Source organism: Periophthalmus magnuspinnatus, chromosome 9 (assembly GCF_009829125.3).
Source record: "Periophthalmus magnuspinnatus isolate fPerMag1 chromosome 9, fPerMag1.2.pri, whole genome shotgun sequence".
In the NCBI taxonomy this organism is placed as follows: Eukaryota; Metazoa; Chordata; class Actinopteri; order Gobiiformes; family Gobiidae; genus Periophthalmus; species Periophthalmus magnuspinnatus.
The window spans coordinates 7,339,095-7,358,602 of record NC_047134.1 but is presented as its reverse complement, the minus strand read 5'-3'; the positions used below and the strand labels follow the sequence as shown (position 1 = coordinate 7,358,602).

At 38.3% G+C, this 19,508-nt stretch overlaps 1 protein-coding gene across 2 annotated transcripts in view; it reads left to right on the top strand.

Annotated features, from left to right (window-relative positions):
* The window catches only part of ap1b1 (adaptor related protein complex 1 subunit beta 1), a 62,509-nt gene extending 43,001 nt beyond the window's left edge, over positions 1-19,508 (top strand). The window contains exons 20-22 of one of the 2 annotated variants that reach the window (XM_033972231.2): positions 4,052-4,138; positions 5,572-5,726; positions 16,345-19,508. In XM_033972231.2, coding sequence (XP_033828122.1) covers positions 4,052-4,138; positions 5,572-5,726; positions 16,345-16,419 — 317 coding nt within the window. In that variant the 3' untranslated portion in view covers positions 16,420-19,508. The remainder of the gene's footprint in view (positions 1-4,051; positions 4,139-5,571; positions 5,727-16,344) is intronic. The other variant, XM_033972232.2, reaches the window with a different exon arrangement.

The window sequence follows — 19,508 nt, the reverse complement described above, 5'->3', positions numbered from 1 at the left end:
GACGGCAAAAAATGAATTTAGTATGTGAACACTAGGGCTGTAGTCAACTACATTTTTGGTGGACTAAAGACATGTCATGCCAATCGATTAGTCAATTAAAAAGGGGGCGTAGCAAAATTTCTACTTCTACTACTTATCTCTATATACAGTGAGGTAAATACGTATTTGAACACCCTGTGATTTTGCAAGTTTTCCCACTTAGAAATCATGGAGGGGTCTGAAATTTTCCTCTTGGGTGTATGTCCACTGTGAGAGACATAATCAAAAAAAAAATCTGAAAATCACATTGTATGATTGTTACTGCTGCAAATAAGTATTTGAACACCTGTCTATCAGTTAGAATTCTGACCCTCCACTTTTAAAAAGTCCACCTCCTCTCCACTTATTAGCCTAAATTAGAAGCACCTGTTTGAGGTCGTTGGCTGCATAAAGACACCTGTCCACCCCATACAATCAGTAAGACTCCAACTACTAACATGGCCAAAGAACTGTCAAAATGCACAAGAGACAAAAATTTACCCCTCCACAAGGCTGGAAAGGGCTACGGGGCAATTGCCAAGCAGCTTGGTGAAAAAAGATGCACTGTTGGAGCAATTATTTAGAAAATGGAAGAAGCTAAACATGACTGTCAATCTCCCTCGGACTGGGGCTCCATGCAAGATCTCACCTCGTGGGGTCTCAGTGATCCTAAGAAAGATGAGTAATCATCCCAGAACTACATGGGAGGAGCTGGTCAATGACCTGAAAAGAGCTGGGACCACCGTTTCCACTGACCACTGTAAGTAAAACACTAAGACGTCATGGTTTAAAATCATGCATGGCACGGAAGGTTCCCCTACTTAAACCGGCACATGTTGTGGCCCGTCTTATATTTGCCAATGACCATTTGGATGATTCAGAGGAGTCATGGGAGAAAGTAATGTGTTCAGATGAGACCAAAACAGAATGTTTTAGTCTTAATTCCACTCACCGTGTTTGGAGGAAGAAGAATGATGAGTACCATCCAAAGAACATCATCCCTACTGTGAAGCATGGGGGTGGTAGCATCATGCTTTGGGGGTGTTTTTCTCCAATGGGACAGGACGACTGCACTGTATTAAGGAGAGGATGACCGGGACCATGTATTGCGAGATTTTGGGGAACAACCTTCTTCCCTCAGTTAGAGCATTGAAGATGGGTCGTGGGTCCAACGTGAAAATGACCCGAAGCACACAGCCAGGATAACTAAGGAGTGGCTCCGTAAGAAGCATATCAAGCTTCTGGTGTGGCCTAGCCAGTCTCCAGACCTAAACCCAATAGAAAGTCTTTGGAAGGAGCTCAAATTGTATTTCTTAGCGACAGCCCAGAAACCTGACTGATCTAGAGAAGATCTGTGTGGAGGAGTGGGCCAAAATCCCTCCTGCAGTGTGTGCAAACCTGGTGAAAAACTACTGGAAACATTTGACCTCTGTAATTGCAAACAAAGGCTATTGTACCAAATATTAACATTGATTTTCTGAGGTGTTCAAATACTTATTTGCAGCAGTAACATACAAATAAATAATTAAAAAATCATACGATGTGATTTCCAGATTTTTTTTTAGATTAGGTATACCACAGTGAACATGCACCTAAAGTGAAAATTTCAGACCCCTCCATAGTTTCTAAGAACTTGGAAAATCGCAGGGTGTTCAAATACTTACTTGCCTCACTGTATCTGACCCAAACTGCACTCCCAAGACTACACCTGCAAGGTTCATGCAAAAACAAGTACTTTTTTCTGCATAGATAATGTATTTATATAAATACCAGATCCTTAACTCATTCAGTCACATCTCGGTTCCGCTGTTGTCCAATATACAGTTGAAACCAGAAGTTCACATACACAATATAAAAACACATATTTTTCACTGTCTGACATAAAAGCAGACTAAAGTTTTACCAAAATTATTTATGTTTGGTAATTGCCAGAATGATAGGATTTATTTTTTTTTTTTTAGAAAATGTATCATTGCATTGTTCAAAGACAATTTGTGAAAACCCAGATGATGACGTCATGTCTTTGGAAGCTTCTGATAGATTTATTGAAAGCATTTGACTTAAACACACCTATAGATGTATTTGAAGGCACACCTGAAATACACTGCTTCTTTGTGTAACATCATGGGAAATTCAAAATAAATCAGCCAAAACATCAGGAAGAGCATTGTGGACTTGTACAAGTATGGTTTATTCTTGGGCGCAATTTCCAAATGCCTGAGGGTGACACGTTCATCCGTTCAAACAATTATATGCAAGTATAAACACCATGGGAAATGTCCAGAATGCTCAGAATGGAGATTGGTTCTGTGTCCCAGAGATGAATATGCTTTGGTTCGAAATGTGCATATCGACCCAAGAACAAAAGCAAACAACATTGTGAAGATGCTGGCTGAAGCTGGTAAGAGTGTGTCTTTATCCACAGTGAAAAGAGTACAGTACCGACATTGCCTGAAAGGCCACTTTGCCATGAAGAAGCTATACACCAAAAGAAACATAAAAAAGACAGATTTAAGTTTACAAATGTCTCCAAAAAATAAGGTCTTTGTCCCTGTGTACATGTTTTGTGGTCTGATGAAACTAAAATTGAACTGTTTGGCCCTAATGATCATCGTTATGTTTGGAGGAAAAGGGTGAGCTTGCAAGCCTGAGAACACCACACCTACTGTGAAATATGGGGGTGGCAACATCATGTTGTGGGGTTGTTTTGCTGCAGGAGGGACTAGTGCACTTCACAAAGTAGATGGGATCATGAGGAAAGAACATTATGCGGAAACACTGTAGCAACATCTCAAGACATACACCAGAAACGAACATTCTTACACACCCGAGTTTTAACTTCCTGGCTTAAGTGTCAAAGAGGACCAAAAGACTGAAACACAGTCAGAGGGGTTTAATTAGTTCCACACAGGGAAAGTGAACAATTAAGCAACGGCCTCTCAGGAAAGGATAGGAAGAGAGTCCTGAGATGTGCATCTTGACAGCTTTTATAGTGTTTCTCAATGTTTGCGTGAGTGTAAGACGGGTCTTTTGGTCTGCATGGCATTAGACATCAAGAAACTAAAGTCGAACAAGTGACTGTTTTATAACCCTCTCAGAGTGGGGGGTCACACATTCCTTAGTAATACGGGCTACAGATAAGAAGTGGCTTTAACCAAAATGACCATAACATAGCTGTTATCTTATCGTCCACACGACCTTGTAAGCCCCCATACTGCTCTGCATTTGTGTAGCAAATCTGTTTTTATGTGCAAGACAAATTTCAGATCTCTGATCTGACAATAAAGTATTATCGATCGATCGATCGAAAATACCTTACAGACGTAAATGGGTCTTCCAAATACACCATAACCCAAAGCATACTGCCAAACTGGTTACAAAGTGGCGTAAGGATAATAATAAAGTCAATGTTTTGGAGTGGCCATTACAATCCTATTGAAAATGTATGGGCAGACCTGGAAAGGCATGTGTAAGCAAGGCGGCCAACGAACTTGGCTCAGTTATACCAGCTATGTCGGGAGGAACAGGCCAAAATTCCTGCCAACTATTGTGAAAGGATATCCAAAACATTTGACCCAAGTCATACTGTTTAAAAGCAATGTTACCAAATACTAATGAAATGTATGTAAACATCTGAATGTGAAGAAAGTAATGAAAAATTGTCTAAAAGAATTTCTTATTATTCTGGCATTTAGCAAATAGATATAATTTTGGTAATCCTAATGGACCTAAAACAGGAAAAGTTTATTCTGATAGTATGTCAGTGAGGGAAAAAAATCTTATAGTCTACATAAAATGATCAGATGTGTATAAAATGTGTATCTAGTTTCAATATTACTTTTCATATGGATTAGTATTAGATTTTCAATTTACTTTTGACAACCCTACTAGGACACCATCAATTAATCAACTAAATGATTAAAGACATACAGCCCTAGTGAACACTCCTGTGAAGTGACAGAAACTTTGATGTTTTCACTATTCTTCACTCCTTTACATGTATGTTAAAATGAATATATCATTCTGTCTGCAGAGAGTAAAGTATTCCTGGTCACATGGAAAGACATCCCCAATGATAACGAGGCCCAATTCCAGATTAAAGACTGCCACCTCAATTCGGGTATGTGCGCACGCACACACACGCACACACGCACACACAACCATTTGCCTCAGTGCTGTGTTCCTTATTGATCTTACAATTTGTGTACATCTTACTGCTGGTCACTGCTAACACTTTTTATCTCAGTGTCGTCCTTTTAATGCAAGATGTTTCATTGCTAAAAAAGCTGAAGTAGGAAAGGAAGACTAAATTGTAAACATTTCCATTGTTTCCAATCGGCAGATGCACCTTAGACCTGGAAGTGACATCATACTTAACAACCCAATAACATATTATAGAAACATTGACTCAGATATGAAGTAAACGTTTTCAACTTAAAAACTAAAGATTTTACTATCAATCCATCTTTCTTCCGCTTATCCGGAGCTGGATCACGGGAGCAGCAGCCTAAGCAGGGACTCCCAGGCTCCACCAATGGGACCCCAAGGTCTTCCCAGGCCAGCCGAGAGGCATAGTCCCTCCAGTGTGCCCTTGATCTTCCCCGGGGTCTCCTCTCGGTGGGATATGCCCGGAACACCTCCCTAGGGAAGCGTCCAGGGGGCATCCGGAACAGATGCCCGAGCCACCTCAACTGAGTCCTCTCAACATGTTGGAGCAGCGGCTCTACTCCATGCTCCTCCTGTGTGACCGAGCTCCTCACCCTATCTCTAACTGAACGCCCAGCCACCCTGCAGAGGAAAATAATTTTGAATGCTTGTATCTGCCATCTTGTCCTTTCGGTCATTATCCAAAGCTCATGACCGTAGGTAACGCAAGGTAATGTAGATTCACCAATAAATCGAGAGCTTTTCCTTTTGACTTAACTCCTTCTTTACCACAACGGTACGATACAGCGACTACATCACTGCTGAAGCTGCACCAATCTGCCTGTCAATCTTACACTCCATTCTCCTCTCAGTCATGAACAAGACCCTGAGATAATGGAATCCTCCACTTGAGGTAGGGAGTCTCCATCCACCTGGAGAGGGCAAGCCAACTTTTTCCAGTGTGGAACCATGGCCTCAGATTTGGAGGAGCTGATTCTCATCCCAGCCGTTTTACACTCGGCTGCAAACTGCTCCAGTGCCTGCTGCAGATCTTGGATCAATAAAGTCATGAGGACAACATCATCTGTAAACAGCAGAGATGAGATCCTGTGGTCTCCGAACCGGACCCCTCTGCCTCTTGGCAGCCTAGAAATTCTGTCCATAAATATTTATGATTTTCCTAATGTCAGTTTATTCCCAGTTACAAGCCATTAGCCATTTGTTTGCAAGTCCATTATCTGATCTGAGTGAAGAATGAGCTCTTCACTTTGGATTGCCAAATCATATTACTAAACTAGTTTGCAAAAGTACTTATTTTTTTTAACTATTACAGTTTAAAGTCATTGTGGGTAAAATGTAATTTTTGACTCCGTCCCCATTGTAACTGTGTGTGAACTCTGTCAACAGATGCTGCCTCTAACAAGCTCCAAGGCAGCAACGTGTTCACCATCGCCAAAAGGACAGTGGAAGGTCAGGACATGCTGTACCAGTCCCTCAAACTCACCAACGGCATCTGGGTCCTGGCCGAGCTCAAGGTGCAGACTGGAAACCCCACTTTTACAGTGAGTATCTTCGACTCTTATACCTTCAACACATAACAGGCTTTTAGGGGCCTCTACCTGATTTTAATGTATTGTAATCCAGATGAATGGTCTTTACATTCTGCATTGTATAGTAAAAACAGCAGAATAAAATTGTCTTCTGAATATGGCTAGTTGAATTAATTTAAGACGTATTTTTTAAAACTCTGGCAGTATAATATGTAATGTAGCTCTGAAAGTTAACTTGCATTGGTTTAAACAGACGATAAAAAGCATAATACTCCTTTTTAATTCTGAATACAGCTTGTCCAATGAGTTGATTTTTCAGTTGTTGCATTCTTTTATAGGAGACAGGTTTCAGTTCCCAGTCTTACACCTGCTGTTTTTCCAAACCTGGAGTAAAGGTTATGGACGAGTGCTCAGGTCACTCATTGAAATATCCATTATCCATTTCTAGATTTTTTTTCAGCTGTAAAAGATGTACACAGTATTGAACAAGTTGAGCTCAGCTTTTTTAGACGAGACTGTTAAGGCTTGAGTGGCATGTGCCATCCCCGTATCAGTCGTACTGTTTTATATATGACTCCTGAAAGAGTACGTTGTCACAAAACCCAAATTTCACATACGTAGAAAAGTATTGAGATTTGCTTTGAAATGACTATAATATACACTGAAAAAAGTAAAACACTGGTTTAACCTATAATTTATATCGGAATCATTTACATCTAAATATCCTTAACTGTTCATAATGATACATATTAAATTGGTCAAGCTAAATTTGTTTAATTTATAATAGTTAATAAAAAATAAATTGGTTCAATGTTTAAAATTGAATTGGGTCAATAAAAAAAAAATGAATTGGCATTTATGGGCCAATTTAAAAATATAAAATTAAATGAACATAATTGTAATGCATTTATACAACTTAAAATTCTAAATTAAATGAATGTACATTTAATCAATTAATGAGGTTCATTGGTTCAACTTACAATTTATATCGTAACCGATTTACATCTAAAAAGTCTTAGTTGTTCATAATGATATCTATTACATTGGTCTAACTCATTCTAAGAATTGGTTCAAGATGAAAATCGTGTTACCTTAATGAGCAACATTAACTGAGCAAATTTTAAACAATTAAAGTCCTTTATAACACATTTCCATCCTCAATATTGTTGTCCTATATTCTTAGTAAATACATAACACATTGATAATTTAACTTTTTATTAACACTTGCATGCACAAAATTAACACAGCTAGCCGCAACAAAAAAACATAATAACATTTGTATATTGTGCAACTTCAAGCCAACAAATTTAGTTACACAAAATGTAACTGTAAATATGTTTGTTCGAAGTTAAACAAAATGTAACTTCGAACAAATGAATTTACAGTTACATTTTGTGTAACCTCGAACAAACAAATTTACTGTTACATTTTGTGTAACTTTGAACAAACAAATTTACTGTTACATTTTGTGTAACTTTGAACAAACAGCTCATTTGCTTTCTACAATTTTACAGCTACTTGCTATGCAGCAAGACACCGAGTTGGTGTACTTTATTCTTTTTGATTCCAGTCCCAGAAGCACTTTTTGAACAAATTCGTATGTGCGTTCGCACTTAAGATACCTCATGTTTAGGGCGTAGATGAGTCCAAACAGCATGACGAACCCTTTAATCGCTGACTGGAGGTTCGTCATGACTGCTTCACCTTCCAGAATTATTTTGATGTCTGAAGGTGTTATAATGACCGCCATGGTCACCTGGTCGTCGTCATCATCTTGCTGTACCTGCAAAAGGTGAGTATTAGCACAAAATATAATTCACACATAATCTAATTTTTATGGTCAGCCTCAAACTGCATCCAAAGAATTTACAATAGTAAATCGAACCATGTCCAGCAAGCCACGCCCAATGACCAAGCTACATTAGTAACAATCTAAAAAAAGCTGTGGAATGATCCAATATTAATCTGCTGCATCGCTACTGTAAAATTTATCCCAAGTGTTAGTAGACAATTTAAAGGAACATTAAGTTCATTAATTAGCATCTTTTTTTTCCATCCATTGACATTTTCTGAAAAAGGTAAATGCAGAACTTTGCATTAATCAAAACATTTTCTGACTCTGAAGTTTGACAGATGTATTTACAAGAGTGACCCAGCAGTTTATTGTTCCAGAGCCTTTTTGTATTGTTTTTGATAATGTAGCTCTACGAACATTTAACACGTCTTGCTGTGCAAGGTTCGATATTTGTGTTCGGTCCCAAGCTCGGTTGCGTTCAAATTCTTGAATTATAATTTCAGATTACTAGAACAGATTTACAGTTTGTGAGAAATCTACTTAGGATGCATACATGTTGAATAGTGTTGAATTAATTTCACTTTTACACTTTTTTTTTAACCAGTTTGCTTCTCGTCGATAAACTCAGTAATCACACAAATTAACAATAAATGTGTTGAAATTGGCAAAATGATATACATTTTACACATACAATTAATCATATTAAAAAACAACAACATGTACACTATTAACTAGAGGTAGTATTGAGTAAAAATCACATCATAATACAAGTTTTGGAATGAATTGCAGTTTAAAATTTTTTTAAATGAATTGTATTGACCACTTTTATTCTCTTGCATGAGAAGTATTTACCGTATTTTCCGCACTATAAGGTGCACCTAAAAGCCTTTAATTTTCTCAAAAACCCACAGTGCGCCTTATAATCTGATGCGCCTTATATATGGATCAATATTGGTCAATTATGACACCCGTAGTCAGGAGGCGTCGCTGAAGTAATAGCGGTAATAACCCTTTAAGGACTGAGCACACTATGGGCCAGTATAGCTCACCTAGACCTAGACTTTTATTCTTTTTTTAGCCATAAAAATCATGTTAAACGAAGTATCAGCATTTGCTGCATTTTTTCCACACAACTACTTCTATTTTACACATCCATCCGTATTTTTTCTTTTACGCGTCGAATAAATGACCCGCAGCCCCGCGCTCTCATTCGTCACCTTCGAGGGACAACAGAGGAAGATTACCGTAATGACGGTAAAATATTTAGATAGCCCCATGTCTCCGCTTTGAGACGCTGTCTGAATTTACACGAGAGCACGACTGGGCGCAGAGTTACGCTGCTGGAAAGTCCGCAACCCGCTCTATCTGCAACGACAGGATCCGACGCTATAGGGATAACGGGGAGACGGGGAGACATACGCCACAATCTGCCAATGGATTGCGGATGCCTGGACTGATATATCAGTCTCAACTATGGTCCGAGCTTCACGAAGGCAGGAATTGTCACTGAACTGTTAAGACAACAGCAGTGACACGGATAATGGCGATTTTGACGAGACGGAATCGGGCACTTTGAATGAGCTCGACCAACTGTTCAACTCAGACACTGAAGAGGAAGAACTCGACGGATTCGTGAATGAGGAATGAACTGAAAAAGTGAGGTTTACGTGTTTCTTTCACGTGTTTACAACTAAACAAGGCTGGGAGATATTGTGACTATGGACATTAAGGTTTGAACAACGTTGAGTTATTGTTATTACTTTGCTCTATTTCGAGAGTTACTATATTGTGATGTATTAACTTGTTTTGTGAGTTTGACTGACTTATCTGACTGTTTTGTTGACATTCCCTTTAGCGCAGCTCCATCTCGTGGATGCGTAACACAACCTCAGATACTACAGTAGTTTATATTCTATGCGCCTTATAATGCGGTGCGCCCTATATATGAAATTTGTTTTAAAATAGGCCATTCATTGAAGGTGCGCCTTATATTCCGATGCGCCTTATAGTGCGGAAAATACGGTATTAAATCCTTCAACCTATTTATTCATATGGATTGTTTCCCCATAAAATATATTCCACAAACCTAATTTAAAACAGCTGCTTTACGTAATATTTGTTGAAGAACCGGTCGGAGTTTCTTAACAACGTTTATGAGGAGTTTAGAAAAACTCGTTCTCTGCGTTATGTCCGTGCACAGCGCGTCGAAAGTCAGTTCCTCTTTAAGCTTGTATTTCTGTGAATTTGAGTCAGACTGTAATAAAACATGCAGCTTAACATACAGAGAACATGCCCGTGTAGCATTGAACAAGAATAAAACACCACTGTCCTCTAGAGCTGTACCTGTGTCTGCCTTTCTCCACATCTGATCCGGTACACGCCAGAGAGAGGGCGCACGTGAGAGAAGAGAGAGGGCGCGCGCGAAGGAAAGACGTAATCTCAAGTCAAGTTTTTGTTAACATTTGTTCAAATGTGTTATTGCTCAGACCCTTCGGTTACATCAATTTGAAGCATCCAGGCACTGACACAACCTTTGACGCAAAGTGGGTCGGTTGAAAAAAATGCCGTCGCACGGGCCGGGTCTTTGAATGCCAAATTGCTGGACCCGCGGTTGAAAAAACAAACCTGACCCGTGCAACACTACATTTGCGTGGATTGCAGAGACTGAGGCCGTGTACCAATTAGCCAAATGCACCGTTAGATGTACTGTTCGAATGGTGCATTTGGCGAATTGGGACTCTGCCTGAAATGCATCTTCGCGGCAACGAACACAAAATGGCGGCAGCGCGAGACTATCTCAAATTAAACCTTTCACTCATAAGGATATAATTCCACGCAGTGTCAAAAATAAATCCCCCCCTCCCCCCATATTCTGATTTTCATGGTCTTGATGTCCAAATTCATTAATTCAATTTGTTTCTCAAGTCTAGCAGATAATATTAAAACTAAATATAAAACATCAAAATTCACCTTCAAGTACGTGCATTTATACTCAAAAAGAGAACACACTAACAAAGACATGTCTAAATGTAATTTTTAATTACCTTTCATCGCAGAGAAAAGGTGTAGGTCTGACGAGGTCTCGGTCACTTGTTGAAATTTTTAGAGCACATGGGCCGCACTTCTCTTCTGTTGCATTATTGAACAGAATCAAGTAAAGTTGTTGCCGGTGCTGCCCCCTGTGTTGGAGGATTGACTTGGCATAGCGCATGCGCAAGAAAGGCACATTGAATAAATTATTAATTGGGTCAATGTAACTATTGTGAACTACTGTTGATTTACACGAGCCAAATTGAATTTACCTAAAAAATATAAATACAAACACAAGTTTAAATCTGTATCATTAAAATTGTACAGACCAATTAGATTTTGTTAAATTAAACCAATGGAAAAAAACGCATTGAATGAATAACAGCAATGTTTCACTTTTTTCAGTGTAATTAATGTGAATACAAACCATTGTATTTATTTTCCAGAGACAATTGTGATTCAGTGAGTAATATTACTTGATATTTCTTGGAAATCTAAAGTAAAGGGCTCTATATCCAATGTGCACTAAACACAAACTTCCTCAGACAGGCTTCTTCTCTTCTCTTTGGGCGCAGATTGACTGCCTCATCTCGCAAACTTGAACATGAACATGAAACGTCACATACGTAACATTTAGACCCCATTTTGTGTATATGCATGTATTATAAATGAGACCCTTGGTCAGAGAAAGATAAATGTACCATGGCAACAGTGAGGACAGGGCCACAACAGAAGATCAGGCAGGATCAGTTATAGGAGGAGTGTTGCTCTGAGGTATGCTCAGGTTTTCATCATTCTGGACACAATGAAAGTGTATCACAGCTTTCTTTTTCCAACCTTTCTGGTTCGTCGTTCATGCACTGGGTGGATTTAATCAATAACAGTGATGTGTGAACTCTCAGAGAAGCAGATGACAACAGAATTATAATGTGTACATAAATCACAATTAAATTAAAAGTGTAAGACAAATCTGGACCTTCAAAAGCTTTGGTCCAGAACCCAAAGACATTTTCAGTCTTATATATAGGGCTGATTAATGAATTGCAACAATTATTTAATCACAACATGATTGGCATTGTTACGCAGGCAGTGATTTGGTCACAAACGAGACAGTTTGAGAAACGCTCTCTCCCTTTATCATATCACATGAAAATAAGCACGAGGACCAGGTCTGCTTAGTTCCATGTTCTGAACATGAAAGAGGGAGGCAAGAGTCCTGCTGACAAAAGAGGAGCCCTTTCATTTTCTGTTGGTCTGTAATCTTTGTATGCTTGTTTTAATACAATTACTGGACCTGTTTGCAAAGTTTTATAACAGTGCTGTTAAATAATTCAATATGCACACACAGATATTAGCCATTGATCAGCAGCAACACACGTGCTGTCCTGTGTCAGTTTTCAAGGCAGAGATTTATGTTATAGATACAGCTCTAAAAATGAAGATGTTGTTGTAGTGTGAAGTCCCACTGTGATAGTATACATGTGTTGTCCCTAACCACGGCTTTGAGAAAAATGTGCTATGTCAGACTGCGGTGGCTTGTTGGCTGATTAGACTGTCCTCTAGTCCGCTCCTGTCCTCTTGACCTTGGTGCCTCCTCTGCCTCCCCCCTCAGCGCTCTCACATCACATTCCCTTACAAGGTGCCATTACCTGTCTTTGTTTGCTCCTGTCATGACTACGCAATTTATCAGTCACTGGATCAGACATTTTGGGGAATTTAAAAATCCATTTAAATTAAAAGGCTCAAGTTGGGCCACATTTATATTTCACTGCAGGTTTTAGAGCAGGGGTGTCAGACTCATTTTCACTAAGGGCCACATCAGCAAAACGTTTGCCCTCCAATGGCCAGATGTAACTGCAAGGCTATAAATGTAACTAAATGTAATGTAATGTAAAATCTAACTACTTTTTAACTTGTTAAATAACTGTTTCTGTATTTATTACTTATTCAAGTTACAAGTATGGCATATGCATTAGTATAAATGTAAGAATATGTCTTTGTAACTGCATATCTCCTGATAAACTGGCATTTTAAAAGTGTGTATCTGGGGCACACCTGCTCAGAGACCTTCAGCAATGCTTCAGAAACGCATACTCTGAAAAAGACTCAATAGCAATCAAGCTAGTTTCACTGGAGCATGGTTTTTGGTTGTGGCTTTTGTGAACATATTCTGCTATGATTGCAGTTAGCCTTCAAGAAAGACAAATTGTCAAGGAGTTAAAAGGCAAACTTTTGCATACTTAACTCAATATTTGGTGTCAAAAAGCCAATGTAGATTATACACTTTGTCAAAACTGACTTTTGACTTGGCTAAACCAGCAGTGCAGGTGGGAAGGGGTGCTACCTTCAACCTCCTCACTCTGGTTTGGCTCTTCAGTTGCTATGATACTCGCGGTCGGAATTTCAAATATGGAAATCGGCTCCAAATTCGCCCCTGTAACAACTGGCCTTGATCATTTTCATTTGGCTGTAGTCAAACACTATAGGTGACTTCACACTCTCTTACTCCACTTTTTTATACAGTCTATGCTTAAAACAGCAAAAAACAGAACCAGTTAATTTTAAATGGTTTGCAGTGGTCCAACGTTATTCCTCACTTACCTCATGCATTCCATACATTCTAATTATTCACAACAATGAGTTTATAAACACTTTTAACAACTCTAACAACTAACAACAACAAGAGCTGAGCAGAGTTTTGCCGTCACGGTAAAGCTAACAACAACTAGCATACTAACAAACACATTCTGATTCTTGGAAGATAAAATGCTTTATAATTAGATTCAGACAGTACACAGCAGACTTGTTCAAGAGCTGCTTATACAATATATTTGTACATGGGGCAAGACAAATTTTACTCAAATACATACCTTTATTTCCATGTATTTGGATACTGGCTGAATACAGATTTTAATATCATAATAATAAAAAAAATACTCTTATAGACATTACAATATGAATATAAAACACATTAATTGAACTTCTTACCAAGTGGGCTCTACTAGCTCCGATTAATGTTAAGGTATTTCTAAAACTATTCAGGAAAAGGTTTTGTTGAGCGTAATCCTCAGCTCGCCCCCACACTTCTAATGGTACTTATGCCCATTAGTCAGGACTAATTAAAAGTCTGTAAACAACAACAACTGCCTGGTACTAAAGAGTAATCCATCCATCTGTGTCATATACACCACAACACCCAGACACATCTGCTATCAAAACACCATCAGCTTGCAGAGTGCATCCAAAAGCAGGATGTTTGGTCCACCAAGAATTACTTTTGCCAACTACAGCCCCGAACTTAAGACAAGTGCTGCCACACAATTGGTCAATTAAAAAGGTGGCGTAGCAAAAGCTTTCAAAACTTTTACATATCTCTGTGTATCTAACCCAAACTGCACTCACAAGACTACATCTGCACAGGTGTTCATGCAAAAATGACTATTTATGCAGAAAAAAAATGACAAGGAAACAATGTATGTATATAAAGACAGATTAAACCAGTTAATCATGAGTTTAATCTTTTTTTTTTTTTCATATAAATAGCAAAAAATATCAAATTTTCAACTAACTCAGTCACTTTTCCTTTCTGTTGCTGTTTCATATAAATCCATATAATCAAAATAAAATGATTAGTTGACTAATACAAAATTTAGGCGACTAAGACTAAACGATTCGATTAAACGATTAAAGGCCCTCAGTTCTAGCTTAGCTGATACATTTGTAGCACTATCAAACAGTAGTCCACAGCTAATTTCTAACCACTGACTCGATAACTGTAGATGAAGACCTACACACTAACCATAATCATAAAGTGTCTGTCATACAATATACAAGCAAGGTGTATTAATGAAAGTGTTTCTTGAATCGAGCTCCTTCAGGTGGTATTTGAAAAGCCAAATCTTCTCTTTGATGGTATTGAGAACCACTAGTATGACATCAATTCTGTAGCAATTAAACTGAAATAAACTAATTATGCACACAGAGAAAACTGAACAACATTCAGAATAGGAAGATGGCCTGCTGATCTGAGTCAAAAAGGCAAACATTTTTCGTCTGTCAGCATTATCAATGATGCACAAAAAATACAGTACAGAACAGCTATCCATTGGAGGTGTCGACAACTGCACAGCTCTTTGTTGTGATCATGCAGATTTCAGTTCCCATTGGGCACTGCAGTTTTCCAAGTCAGCAGTCTTGGTTCTTTTATTAAGGCGTTTTACATCACATAACACGACCCATAACATACGACATAATGGTTGTCGTAGATTATATCTGTTATAGCAGAACCAGTCCCAATATGTCTTCATAAACCTGGGACCTTTTTTGCTGTGAGCCTTACGCGCTAATCTCCTTGACATCATGCTGCCCAATAATATAGTTGAAACTGCTCCTTCAATTTGCAAATTTTAACAGCAATGATACTGTATGATATCGAAAGATATAATTTACTTTTTTCTACTCTCTAATGTGATTCAGGCCATTGTTTGAAATGGAGCAGCTTGTTCTCTCCGGCCCTCTCATGTTCCCATAGGAACCATGTGATCATAATTATTAATATTAAGCTGAGTAAGGGATTTATGGCTTCTACTGTCCTTTTGTCTGAGACTGTGAAGAGAAAAAACAGAGGAGGTAGTTGATGGTAGTTGGTAGGTGGATAAATTCTTTATAGTGCTTTAGAGAGATCACTAGATTTACTCAAACATGCATGGATGACATTGAAAACCTATTTAGAAGTGTTTTTGATGAAGAAACGTTATAACATGGGAGAAGTCTCCAAAGAGTAACTTTAACTTTTTTTTAAAATACAAATTACATTTTAATCAAATAAAAATTTGTCTGAAATTCAAACATTGATCCCTTTTTTGAGCTCCCTAAAATCATTATTATCAAACGCCTGATGCTGATAAAAATATCCTCCTGTCCCATCATGGCAGTAGTTATTTTTGGCGATGTCACTGATTATGCAGAACCTTCAGCTTGTCACTCCTCCTTCTGCTCATTTGTTTTTGTCTGGTTCAAACTGCACTTACATAATAGACGCATCCGGCTTTATCAGACGTCCTTGCTATTCTTCACTGTCCTTTATCCTGTTGTTTCCGCTGCAGCCTTCAGTTTAGCAACACTATAAATACAGTGTGTGACAAAAAAAAATCTCCATTTGATCTATTTATGCATCTGAATTTGAATCAAGGTGGATGCTGTAAAATTTAAGCTTTCTTTTGGCAGCCGTTCTAAAACTGGTGACAATCTAATCTACTCAATATGGAAATTGTTGTTCTACAGAATTACATAATTGTCTTCTGTGATCTATCTCCTTTAGTTACAAATAACATTCACACTTCACTTTACAAACCCGGTGTAAAGACGGATTTGCGTGGCTGCGACCTACTTGCATGACGAGGGACTCATATGAAGTGTATCCGTTGCTCCTGGAAGAGTAGCTCTGGAATTGCTGACCTTATGTGTGCTTCTATTTTTAGCTCCTTTCCCACACTGCCATCTCTGCTCTGCGAGAGTGAGTGTTGCAGAGGTTAAAAACAGACCACTGGTCTACACAAATATGCAGACAATACACAGCAATTTGTAAACCTATAAATTAAGCCTTTTTTCGGCCTGCATGTAGCTAATACAATCACACGCTTTTCCAAAAATCTGCTAACCCTGTTTAGAACACCTTGGGGATGGATGGATCTTGTGGACCAAGATAATATATCTTATTATATTATTTATATTTATTTATAATAATGATATCTTCAATGGATTCAGCTGTACTCTAACTTCACTCTCCTTGTGTTTCTGCTGCAGGTATCGCTCAAGTGCAGAGCCACAGAAGTGCCCCAGGCGGTGTTCCAGAGCTACGAGGCCATCTTGAAGAACTGAAGGCCACCCCCTCCCACTGTCTTGCCCACTTTCTCAAACCAGAGCCCTACTGGAGAGCATCTACCCCAGCTCCGTCTGTCCCATGACTCATTTCTCTACTCTAATGGCATTCTGAAGGGACCGCAGGGATAGGACACTTGATTAGATTTTATTTAAGGTTCGGTGCATTCTGATTGTTCCTGCATGAGGCTTCTATAAAGGTCCAATATTATGGAAAATATTTTTTATATATATAACGATTCCTCATCAAAAACATAGCTGTAGTTGTTTTGTTTCTGCCTTCATCTCCAAAGCTCAAAATACTCTGTTCCACCTCGTGTTGTCATGAAGCGGTAGTTTTCAAGTTAACAGCTACCTTTTATCGTTAGTTCAGGAGAGATTGGCAATTCCAGAACTGAAGTGATTCTAGGGAAAGTGTATGGAGTTTAAAAACGCAGGTAATACCTTCTGATGTGTTACCACATGACCTCACAAGGTGGAACAGTGTATTTTCAGTTTGAGTAAAGAACAAATAAATATGCAAATATGGATTTGTGTGTTAAACATGGGGTGAATGGAACAAAACACAACTCCAGGTATGTTTTTGATGAGGAAAAAACATTCTAACAGATCAGAAAATGCCACAATATAGGCCCTATAATCAGTAGCTACTTTCTCCACAAATTGGAGTCTAAATTTAGCAACGAGAAACAGCACCATTGGCAACTTTCCCTCTGCCCATGATGAAGCAGGACTGGTTAAGAGACTATTGTAATTGTTGTCTGGAGCAGCACAGATCAGAATGCGTGCAGTGTGCATGGTCAATGTTGTAGTGTTTATTTCAATTAGAGTTTTATAGAGAAATGATTGCATACTATTACATATGTTACTTAGTCATTCCATGTTTGATTTGCATGTTTGCATTTCCACATACTGTTAAAGGTGCATTATGGAACTTTTCTGGTCGACGGCCTCCATGGAGATGTTCCTGCTTTGCCTGGAATATTTCATAGTATGGCATTAAACATCTAGCTTGTTTTATCATCAAAGAAATGTGTAGGAAAAAAATGCATTGTAGCTGTGAGAAGGGTTGCTTCTCCAGAGATCTGACCTGTAAATTGACCTGGTGATGTTAGTGCTTGTGTCCAGATTAGGGTTATCAAATATCAAAAATCAGGTAGTAATCGATACTAAAACTAGTATCGAAATAAAATACTCACTTGCTCAAGTGAGTATCTAGTATCAATACTAAAGTCACTTTCATAGGACAGAAATGAACCTTTCGAAAATAGCTTTAGAATAATCTTGAGTTGAGTATAACACCATATAGATTAGTTTATGCCCATGGACCACTATGGAACCTACCTGGATGACTGAGAAATTACACAGATGTAAGGCCACATCAAAGATATTACAATTTAATGTTGAAAATGGCATTTTATTGTCTAAATAAAGAGTGTTTTTATTATCATCATGGTATTGCAGTCTGTATCGAAGTTTGAAATTTTAGTGTTGGGACAACACTACAGTGTTGCCAGGTGTGCGGTTTTCCCACGGAAATGGCCGCTTTTTAAGAGCTGCTGCGAGTAAAAAATATTGTCCACAGGTTTGGCCAGAGCTATTTTTACATGTAAAATGTATTGGTTTTAGAAGAACTCAATTTAAAGTCCAGAATTTCTTTGACAAAGCTTCATAACCAAAGCGCTCTGTGGAATTTCTGTTTGTGAAAGAGGAGAGGGGCAGGGCTGTTTCACCACAGCAACGTTACTTTCATAAATCCGGCTATGCATTATATGGGTTTTAAACAGTTTTCAGACACTCTTGTTGAGTTGCTGAAGCCTGGCGACCCTGCAATACTAGTCCAGATGAGTACATTTGCCATATCATTCCAGGTAAAGCAATAACTCCTCCATGGTGATAAGCAGGGAGCTTTTTTACCAGAAAGGTTTCATTTTTCACCTTTAAGTAGAACAGCCACTGCCCTTTGCTAGTCCACAATTTTGTAAGAATATACGCAAGTTTAATATAACAGTTTGTGTGTTTGTGTGTGTGAGAGAGATTTTTGATTCCTTCTGTCAAATAAAATGGTCTCTAAAGTGTCAAAATGTAATTTATGGACTGTAAAGTGGCATTTGTGGTTTCATAAGATTGCCAGGGTGACAAAAAATACAGAAACCTCTAGTGATGGACATACTAAAAAGTGAATTGTCCAATATATGCAAGTAATTACAATTTTGGTTCCTTATGGTTCTCATCTAACAAATGCCTTTTAATTGTATAGGCAATATTCAGAGCAAATGCCTGAACTAGTGATGGTATCGGATCGAATCACCCATGTAATACTATGGCAAGTACAGTGATATTGATTCAATATACTGTTTGTTAAATACATTGAAACTCCTCTAGTATTAAGAATATAACCGTATTTATGTAAAGATATACTAAAATATAAAAGAAATGAATGTATTTCAAAACTAAAATTCTAATTTTATGTTGTTGTTTTTTTTTTTTGGGGGGGGGGGGGGGGGGGGGGGGGTTTGCATGAGAATCTACTTTTTATGCTTGATCAATATCGATCATTTTGGTATTGGTTTGCCATTCACTACCCTAAACCTGCGCTAAAAGAAATTATTATGTTGGTTTTCTGTTATTTTAAACAATTTTCATTTGGGATACAATCTGTTTGAACTGCATTGTTTTGAAACTATTAGAGTTTTCAGTTCTCTATATTAAAGTGAAACTAAAAACTAAATCTACTTATTTTGTTACTGTGCATATGGTGTTTAGCAAACTAGGTAAATTTGTTTGCAACTTTTTTTTTACTTTGCTACAAATAAGGTGTTTAGATGTTTAGTCCCTCTTTAATTGACAACTGAAAACTGACTTCCAACATGACCGATTAAAAAGGGAAATGTCTTAGTACCCTATCCTCTCATCCAGTGCTATGGCTGGCTCCAGTGACACCATGCCTTATCTGACTCCCTAAGTCCTGGTCCCATCATGCATCGTACCTGGTGAGAATGTTCCTCTGCAGTGGCTGTCTCTGCTCCTCTTTATCTCATCTTTAATCTGGCATTTTGAATGGACTCTTTACTTTCACTTGTGTGTAC